The 9,772-nt window shown below is 37.9% G+C and overlaps 1 protein-coding gene and 1 pseudogene across 5 annotated transcripts; one reads left to right on the forward strand and one right to left on the reverse strand.

Annotated features, from left to right (window-relative positions):
- Nucleotides 1-44: 44 nt before the first annotated feature.
- LOC115974320 (protein FIZZY-RELATED 3-like) lies at nt 45-3,605 on the forward strand. 4 transcript variants are annotated; one of them, XR_004087897.1, is made up of 10 exons: nt 45-236; nt 607-768; nt 1,229-1,350; nt 1,441-1,546; nt 1,669-1,850; nt 2,017-2,136; nt 2,227-2,421; nt 2,702-2,803; nt 2,944-3,216; nt 3,314-3,605. XR_004087897.1 is itself a non-coding variant. In XM_031094613.1 (10 exons), exons 4-9 carry the CDS (start codon nt 1,740-1,742, stop codon nt 3,168-3,170), a joined length of 609 nt encoding a protein of 202 aa, XP_030950473.1. In that variant the 5' UTR covers nt 47-768; nt 1,229-1,350; nt 1,441-1,546; nt 1,669-1,739; the 3' UTR covers nt 3,171-3,216; nt 3,314-3,605. The 4 variants fall into 4 exon arrangements, 1 of the variants encoding a protein (XP_030950473.1); XM_031094613.1 differs by having other exon boundaries at nt 47-768; nt 2,944-3,001; nt 3,148-3,216; XR_004087896.1 differs by having other exon boundaries at nt 45-768.
- A 132-nt stretch (nt 3,606-3,737) lies between these two features.
- Nucleotides 3,738-8,815, reverse strand: LOC115974321 (annotated as a pseudogene). The gene is made up of 6 exons (XR_004087899.1): nt 8,497-8,815; nt 8,316-8,403; nt 8,093-8,160; nt 7,858-7,972; nt 4,245-4,503; nt 3,738-4,140 (listed from the first exon to the last, which is right to left on the reverse strand). The product of XR_004087899.1 is annotated as a ribosomal RNA large subunit methyltransferase E-like (transcript).
- Between the last annotated feature and the right edge of the window lie 957 nt (nt 8,816-9,772).

The raw sequence follows: 9,772 nt of genomic DNA on the forward strand, positions 1-9,772 counted from the left end.
TAGGATCAGTGACTTGTATATTGTGGTCAGTGAGTAATTATGTCGAATGTTTAGTGAGCAAGTTGTACTGATATTGCCTAATGATATTTTCAATGGAATTTAAGAAGCTTTATTCTGTAAATTAGTGTGTTCATTAAGCTTTCTTGTGATATATATGCATTTCGTGGTATTGAACAGCAGAGCACAGATGAACATAATAAAGTTGAAACATGGGCCAAGTGCCTACACAACTGCAGGTTAGGTTCAAACATGAGTTTGTACAGATTAGGTTTTTCACTCTTTCAAGTGAAACTGTGAGAGTTTATGATTATTTTCCGTCCTGAGTATCCTTAACCAAAATTATTGACCACAATTCAAAGTAGTCTTCAAGTATTAAAGCTCCCCAAAAGCTTGGCAATGCCATACCAGTAGCCTAGTACTAGACTGCAATATAATTTACATGGATTTGAGGTAGTTGCTGTAATTTGAAAGAAATCTTTAACATATATACACACACAAGCACACAATATGATACTAATCTTTAGACTGAGAGCGGAAATGAGGTGTATTCGAGGTTGTTGAGAGCAGAACTTTTTGGATCTGATTTTGGGTCTTTTTCTAAGGCAGGTTCTGGTCACCTATGAGTCCTAGCAAGAACATGTTGAGGTTCAAGACTGAGAGCTTGGGGCCTAATTCTCCTTACTCGCCTTATGATATGATAATGGGTTTTCTTCACAGACTTCCACACCTCCCAAGCCACCTCGCAAGGTCCCCAAGACTCCCCATAAGGTATGCATTGTATGCTCTTTCTGGTTCTTTTCTTTTTTGCTTGCAGGAGAAATTTGGTATGGGGCAAAACTAACTTAAAGCACAATTAAATTTAAGGATTTGACTTATTAGCTAATGCTACCACATGATTGAATTTAATTTGAGAATCTAAGGTACAACAATTAAGGAATTGTAACTAAGTTTTGCCCTTTTCTATCTTTCAATTTCTATGAAGGAAAAACCAAGTTCAAGCAAATTGTTTGTGTTAGGCTAAGTTAATATTTGAAAAATTCTCAGCATTTTACTTAGCAGCCAAGCTGACAGTTGTTTCATAGACTAAGATGCAAGTAAGAGCAAATGAACTAACTGAATCTCATCTGAGAGAGAGAGAGCAAACTTTGAATGAATTATAAAGAGAATAATGTAGTGATATATATAGCAATAAAAAATGTGGTTGATAATTGAAGTTAAATTGTGGCAGGTTCTAATGCTCCATCACTTCAAGATGATTTTTACTTGAACCTAGTGGATTGGTCGTCGCAAAATGTCCCTGCAGTTGGATTGGGAACCTGTATTTACCTATGGAGTTCATCAAACAGCAAAGTAAGATTGGTATTACTTTGTTGGGAACAAATTGAAGTAGTGTTTGGTATGGGTTGTGTGTAACATTCTATTATGCTATTTTTTTCTCAGGTAACATAGTTGTGTGATTTGGGACCTAATGATGGGTGTGTGTTCTGTCCAATGGACCCGAGAGGGTTCATACATTTCCATTGATACAAATCTTGGTCAAGTTCAGGTAGCTAGTCCTCTAAAATTGCATATGATCCTTTAATTATCACATCTTCTTTGCAGGTTAGTATCTTCAGTTAGTCTCTTATAGAGTTGAAATTTAGCTAGCATTTTGGTCTACTGTTGTAGGTCTTGGATGGGACACAGTGCAAGAAAGTCCGAACCATGGGTGGGCATCAAACAAGAACAGGGGTTTAGGCATGGAATTCATGCACATTGGCCTCCCGGAAGCCAGGGATTGCAACATACTTCAACATGATCTTCGGGTTCAAAATGACTTTGTTAGCAAGCTAATTGGCCACAAGTCTGAGGTAAAGCCATTGAAAATTTCCTAATAACTCTTTTCATCAACTGAAAGCCCTTAGTCCCACCTACTTGGAGCTTCCTATACATATCTTTATTGTCATTTAGCTTTATAATCCAACATTATTGATATGCTATCTTTAACATGGACCACAACTTAATGGGAGAAAACAGAGAAGTTATAGGGAAAATGGCAGTAATCTTAACCTTTCCTTAGCTTCAATGCCACAGGTATGTGGGCTAAAATGGTCCCATGATGACAGGGAACTTGCATCTTGTGGCAATGATAATCAGGTATTCATCACTAACTTTTAGTTGTTTCTTCTTCTTTGGAAGCTTTGTGTCTAGTCAATAACTTATCTGATTTCTTGCTGGTGAGCCTAGCTATTGGTCTGGAACCAGCATTCTCAGCAACCAGCTTTGAGACTAACAGAGCACACAGCTGCTGCCAAGACCATTGCTTGGTCACCCCACCAAAGTAGCCTTCTTGCATCTGGCGGTGGAACAGCTGATAGATGTATTCGCTTCTGGAACACCACAAACTGCCACCAACTGAACAGCATTGACACGGGGAGCCAGGTAGTTCTTTTCAATTCTTTATGCATCAGAATACCAGTTGATTTTCGTAAGGGGGAAAAAAAATTCTGCTGGCCTTTGTAAATGCCCATAGGCAACTTATGATTTCTAGTAAGGGCCTAGAGGGGAAGTGAGTGCTACTGCCAATTCAAACAACATACGATCTTTTTTTTTTTTTTTATTGATGAATAACAACAAATGTTCCTGTCATGTGGAAATTAGTTCTTGAATAAATTCATGTGCTGAAGGAATACTTAAATAGAGTTTGCTGCTTAACCTGCAGGTTTGCAATCTTGCATGGAGTAAAAATGTGAATGAATTAGTAAGCACTCATGGGTATTCCCAGAATCAAATTATGGTGTGGAAGTATCCATCAATGACAAAGGTATTAGCTTTTTAGTCATAACATTTTCATTTCCATCATAATCTGTCAACCTTCGTCTAAAGTAACCTTTGAAATTATAGACAACTAGACCTGTCTGTTTTTTTTTTTATTATTATTGAAACTTTGGGATTGATTGATAGGTTGCAACTCTAACGGGACATAGTATGCGAGTGCTTTACATTGCAATATCACCCGATGGTCAGTTACTTCATCATTTCCTTTAAAGCATTTTTCATAGCATGTGAACTTGATTGGCAGCACAGGAGTAACACCAAACATAGATGCAAATATATATTATAATGCACATACAAATTTTTTAATTTGAACTGAATTGCCTCCTGCAGACTATAGTTACTGGTGCAGGTGATGAAACCCTCCGGTTTTGGAATCCCTTCCCATCCATGAAAACACCAGTAAGCATGACCATTGCAGACCATATTTGATAATAATCAAACTGCACTTTGCTATCTCTTTCTAATTCACTTCTCTTGTTTACTACTGTGTTTTCAGACACCAGTGAGAGATACAGGTCTTTGGTCTCTTGGGCGAACCCAAATTCGATGATATTCTTTGCACACGTGAATATGTTTTGGCTATGAAGATGGAAAGTAAAGGGCTAGTTTATACTGTATATGAAACTGTAATTTATTTGTAATCAGCTGAGATGTACTGAGAAATTGGCAATGATGTATTCTATTTTTTTTCCCCCCTTCTGCTATATATAGTTTTGAATCTGTAAAGTGTTTCCTTGTTATAATACTCGGACATCAATATAACACTAGATAATTTATACTCTCTCTCTCTCTCTAGCCTAATGTCATTTTATTATTATCTGTGGAATCAAAGCTTTTAGTAATTTCTATATTAGCTTTTGTATGTGTGATACTCATAGAAGCTAATAGAAGGTTTGAACGACTGCACACAACAAGAAACAATTCTTAAACAGGTCACAATGACTTGTTTATCAATTAATGAAATTTCAGTTTCCAACTTGAAAATACAAACACCAGGCTTACTACATCCTAGAGTACACAGTAAGTAAAAGTAAAAAATGAAGCTCATAAAATACATTGCAGGTTGCAAAGAATTGAATATTTTCCTACATTGGCAATAGTCATGGCCTCATTGTGTTTTTCCCTGTAAACTATTTTGCCCAACTATTGTTGATTTCAGGTGGCCTGAGTCTGGCGCAAGAAGCCAATTATATGGAACAAATTATCTTTGTGCTTGCTGCAACCCTTGACATATCAGATAAATCTCTCTGGATGAAGATCTTGTGGCTTTTGGCCTCAACCATGATGCTTTTTTAAACAGTGGTTTGCATATCTGGCTGAATTCTGTGAAGGCAAAAGCCAGAAAGAAAAGCAAGAATTATATCCAACCTTTCAGCTAGAAAAGAACTAGATAGAGTAGATACTGCATTTATAAAATACAATCCAACCTTTCACATCTTCACTCTCTAAAAGCTTTATGACAAGCTGGCCCCCTGTTAGCAGTACACCCTCATTCTCTAAATCAGAAGCTGAACTGTCCATCTCTTTTTCCTTCTGAACATTATCATCCAGAGAATGTAATGTTGCTCTACCAACAGCCAAATCAAGTGCTTGCATTCCCAACTCAACTGATAAAGCTGCATCCCTAGTTGTGATTCCAGAAACCAAGGGACACATATCCGAGAGAATCACAGAAAACTGTTTCTGCTGCACAGTACGAAAACGAAGTCATATCTGTATCCCTACACTAGTGAGAGAGAGACCCCCAACATTCGTGATTTCAGACCTATCAGTTTGGTGGGGAGTTTATATAAAATCTTGACCAAGGTTTTGGCTAATAGATTGAAAGTGGTGTTAGATCAACTGATATCTGAATCTCAGAATAGTTTTGTGGGAGGTAGGTAGATCCTTGATTCAATTCTCATTGCCAATAAGTGTGTTGATAGCATAATGAAGAGTAAGATTCCAGGAGTGATTTGTAAGTTAGATATTGAGAAAGCTTATGACAATGTGAATTGGGAGGCACTTCTGAAGTTGTTGAAGAAAATGGGCTTTGGGGAGAAATGGTGTAGCTGGATTCGAACCTGTATCTCTACAATGCAGTTTTCTATGTTGGTAAATGGGACCCTGGCTGAATTCTTTGGTAGCTCTAGAGGTTTGAGACAAAGGGATCTGTTGTCTCCCTTTTTATTTTTAGTTATAATGGAGGTGTTTAGTAGGATGGTGAAGCGTATGGAGGGGGAAGGTTTACTTAGTGGTTTTAGGGTGGAAGGTAGGAGGGGCAAAGGGGAAAGTGTTTCACATTTTCTGTTTGCGGATGATACTATATTGTTTTGTGATGCAGAGGTGGAGCAAGTCCTGCATGTTCAATTGCTGTTACTTTGTTTTCAGGCTGTGACTGGTTTAAAGGTTAATGGAGTTAAAAAGTGAAATGGTTCATATAGGGGAGGTAAATAATGTGCAGGCTTTGGCAGAGATATTAGGTTGTAGGGTTGGGGCCTTGCCAATGACTTATCTTGGTATGCCGCTGGGGGCATCCCATAAGTCCCCCTCTATTTGGAATCCTATTTTGGAAAAAGTCGATCGGAAGCTAGCTAGGTGGAAGAAGTTGTATTTGTCGAAAGGAGGTAGGTTGACATTGCTTAAAAGCACACTATCCAGCCTTCCCACATATTTTTTATCTCTATTCACCATCTCTACACATGTGGCAAACAAAATTGAGAAGCTCCAAAGGGATTTCTTGTGGAGAGACCCTAAGACTCATTTATTGGGATGGGATAAGGTGTGTCTGCCTATTGCTAATGGTGGCCTAGGTATTAGAAAATTAACCACTTTCAATATAGCCTTGCTAGGAAAGTGGCTTTGGCGTTTTGGGAAAGAGGAGAATAGGCTTTGGAGGAGGGTGGTAGCTTTGAAATTTGGGGAAGAATTGGGAGGGGGGGGGGGGGGTGGACCTCTAAGTTGAGAAGGGGTGCTCATGGTTATGGTTTGTGGAGAAGTATCAGGAAAGGCTGGGAAATTTTCAACAAAAATGTCCAGTATAAGGTTAGGGTGGGGGATAGAGTGAAATTTTGGACAGGCAGGTGGTGTGGAGATCTTTCTCTCCAACTGGCTTTTCCAATCTTGTACAATTTTCCTGCAAATAGAGAGGCTTCTATAGAATCATCTTTGATATGTCAAGGAGCAGGGGATGGGAGAACTTGGGATGTTCGTTTCAATCGAGGTCCTAATGATTGGGAGGCAGATGTGGTAGTTGATTTCTTTCGACTCTTGATGGCCTATTTACCTACAGGGACTGATGGTGATCGGTTGAGATAGAGGTTGACAAAAAATGGGGATTTTACTGTCCGCTCATTTTATCTTAAGTTACATGGTTCTTCTTCCGTTGTTTTTCCATGGAAAGGTATTTGAAAGGTTAAGGCTCCCCGGCGTGTCTCTTTCTTTAGTTTGGACAGCATGGGATAGGATCCTCACGGGTGATAACTTATGGCTTAGAGGCTTTGATTTTGTTGACTGGTGCATTATGTGTCGTTGCTGTGGTGAGACAGTGGATCATTTGTTGTTACATTGTAGAAGGGCTTATTGACTGTGGTGTTTTGTCTATCGGATTTTTGGCATTTCATGGGTCCCCTCATGTACGGTGTCAGACTTTCCTTTTAGTTGGTGGAATTGGTTGGGGAAGCATTCATCTTACATTTGGAACTTAGTTTCGTTGTGTTTGATGTGGTGTATTTGGAAGGAACGCAATCGGCGAACATTTGAGGATTTGGATAGGTCTAAGGACCAAATGCTTGCTCTCTTTTCTAGTTCCCTGTTTGACTGGGCTAGGGTTTGGGGACTCATATCTAGTGACTCTCTTCCTCTTTTCCTTAGCTCTCTTTCTTTGTAATTATTGTTTTTTTTTTTGTTTTTGTTTTTTGTTGTAATCATGCTGGTGTTTTTTGCATCTAGCTGTTTTTTTTTTTTTTTATATATTTTTTCTTACCTATCAAAAAAAAAAAAAGAGAGAGACCCCCAAATGGTTTGCCTTGAGAGAGACTAAGATCTATCAAGTTAGATTATATACATAAAGATCCCAGTCTATCTAAATCTTAAGATAAGATGAACACTCATCTCTGAAGTGCTTTTGTTTCAAAGGTTCAAACATAATAAGGCAAACAAGGTTAAGGGCCAATCTGTATTAAAACAAGAAGCAGAAAAAAATCTAGCATACATTGTGTCAAGGAATCAACAACTTGTAGGGAATTAACCTGAATTCCCAACCTATGAGAAACAAAAAAAATAGAGAAAACACACGCAAAAAAAAACAATCACACGTACAAGACAATATTTACGTAGTTCGGCAATTTGTCTACGTCCACGAAGTTGCAGGGATTTCACTATTATCAGGAAAAAATACAAAGTGCAACTACAGTTTCTCCTCTCTCTCAAAAACACGACAACAACAAATCCTAATCACAATATTGCGTCTTTAACATCCTGCGCACAGGATTCATGGACTAAGTCTCAGTAAATCTCTCATTAAAAACCATGCAACATTATTCGGATTGGGGTCTGGTCATCAACCGGATTAAACACAACTAGGCTCCATAAAGCCCAACACAACTAGACCACGTTGCAAAGTAATTAAGCTTTCAAATATAGAGAACCCAGGGTGATGAACCGTTGGATTAATTAAGCCATTCTGCTTTGGGTAAATAAAAATTGAATTTACAAAGAAATCATCTATAGAAAGCTCATCCATTCCATCTTTATCTACTAGCCCTTTGATGGGAAACATAAGGATCCAATAGATTATGGAACTAATAATAACAAGAGCAAATGCAGGGAGGGATGGTTTCAAACAAGGGACATCGAAAAGGTTGAACCAGGAAGCAAGTAATGAACCTAAGTAACACCCTCCTCAATAAAGCTAGGACCACAGTTAAGGTTTTACTTCTTTCTTGGCAGTGTGAGAATGGCAAAGGGTGTTATGGACCTCAGATACCCCCAAAAGAAAATAGCTCAAAAATCAATGAATAATCAGATAATATGTCAAATTAAAATACATTTAGAATATACCTGAGGAGAGAGAGCCCTAACTTGGTGTTTAGGCAACTTCATGACATCAGCACAAACAGTTTTAACCCTTGCATCACAGTGACGAGGAGGAACCTTCGGTCCTTCACCTTCTGTTCTGCATATACCATTATTTCACAAAATCAAGATCAAAATCACAATCATTTCTTTCAATTTCCTTTACCCATCAGAAACAACTAAAGAATTAATGAATATTGAAGAATAAATAAATAAAAACAAAACCTTGAGATCAATGCCCACAACAATCCCACCAGTTTTAAGAGGACCCAAACTCTGGCAAGCTACCTACAACAAAAAAATAAAAGGCAGAACAAAACATCATGAAAAGCAATAAAATAAAAATAAAATAAAATAAAATAAAAAAATAAAAACAAAAACAAAAAACAAAGACACCCTTTAAAACCCATAAAAAAAAAAAATTGTTTTTCAAATGGAAAAACCTGAAGCCAAGCACCAGGGGCGCAACCGAGGTCGAGAACTGATGAACCAGACTTTTATCAGCTTGTACTGCTTCTGCATCTGCAAAAGCTGTTCTTTCCCAAACAGAAAAAGATATCAGATGGGTGTGTGAGTGTAGAAAAAGGAACAGAAAATTTTAAGAGAGAAAGAGAAAGGTAGTACCTTGAAGGCAGAGAGAGCAACATAGCCAAGGCGTTGAGCTTCTCTGTAGAAGAAATCTGGTGCTACTGCACCATTCATCTCTCTCTTTGACTCTGTGTTTTTTTCTTCTTTTTTTTTTAATTTCCAAAAACTCCTTTTGAGGTTTAAGGGTTTTGCAGTTTGAGGAATTTTCCATTGCCGGGATTTGACCCCGGGTATCCTAACCGGGCTGGACTACAATGGATTAGTTGGTACTGTGACTTAACATCATCAATTAAGAGGCGATGAAAAGTGTTTGTTAAGTCACGTAATTCAACCTTATTATAAACAGTATGCTTAACTGGTTTTTAATGTCCTTTCATTCTAACTGCCTATAAAATAAAACCCACACTTGTTTTAATTTGGATTTAGACAAGATAGACCATTTCACACTTAATTACAAAACAAAATTCTCAAAAGCAGAAAGATTTATTTTTTATTTTTAGATAAGTAGGAGGAGGTTCTGGTACCAATTACAACACAAGGAGAATATAAAAGATTATGGAAATGTGAAAGACGATTTATTATTGGCAAAAATCGGTAATTACCCACAAAAAACAAACTATATAATTAGTAGGGTCGGTTTACAAACTATATGCATTTTTAGCAACTCGAGCCTTAGAAGCTCGATTTTGGGCCCCGAAATCGACCCTCTAAGGCTCGATTTTCATGGGTTGTTCCCGTCTGATATGGCACTTTTTTCATGTGGCATCTACATGGAAATCGAGTCTCTAAGACTCAATTTCTAACCTAAAAATAAAATATTAATGACCCAAAATGCAACCCAAAATGCAGAAACAGCGGAAAAAAAACGCAGAAAGAAAGAAAAAAAAAAGAAAGAGAAGAAGAAAAAGAAATGGAGATTAGCTCAAGCCGACCCAGGCCGCGCCAAATCCAGGCCGACGACCCAGGCCGCGCGACCAGGTCGCAACACGACCCAGGTCGCCGTGCGACTGTTTCTGGGTTTTTTTTTTTTTTTTTCTTTCTTCTCTGATGAACACATTCTTCTCTGGGTTTGTCTTTTTTTTTTTTCTTTCTTCTTCTGATGAACATGTTGTTGTGGTTTTCTTTTCTGCCCTTGTGGTTTTTTTTTTTTTTTTTTTCTTTTTAAATGTAAATCGAGTCTTAGAAACTTGATTTCCATGTAAATGCCACATGGAAAAAGTGCCATATCAGATGCGAACAAGCCATGAAAATCGAGCCTTAGAGGCTCGATTTAGGGGCCCAAAATCGAGCCTTTAAGACTTGAGTTGCTAAA

Source organism: Quercus lobata, chromosome 2 (assembly GCF_001633185.2).
Source record: "Quercus lobata isolate SW786 chromosome 2, ValleyOak3.0 Primary Assembly, whole genome shotgun sequence".
Taxonomy (NCBI): Eukaryota; Viridiplantae; Streptophyta; class Magnoliopsida; order Fagales; family Fagaceae; genus Quercus; species Quercus lobata.

Bases quoted from the DNA above. Each gene is read 5' to 3' on its own strand.
- LOC115974320 (XM_031094613.1), top strand. From the start codon at position 1,740: ATGGAATTCATGCACATTGGCCTCCCGGAAGCCAGGGATTGCAACATA. The intron at 2,137-2,226 runs GTATTCATCACT...TGGTGAGCCTAG, and splicing joins CTTGTGGCAATGATAATCAG to CTATTGGTCTGGAACCAGCA. The intron at 3,002-3,147 runs GTCAGTTACTTC...TGCCTCCTGCAG, and splicing joins CATTGCAATATCACCCGATG to ACTATAGTTACTGGTGCAGG.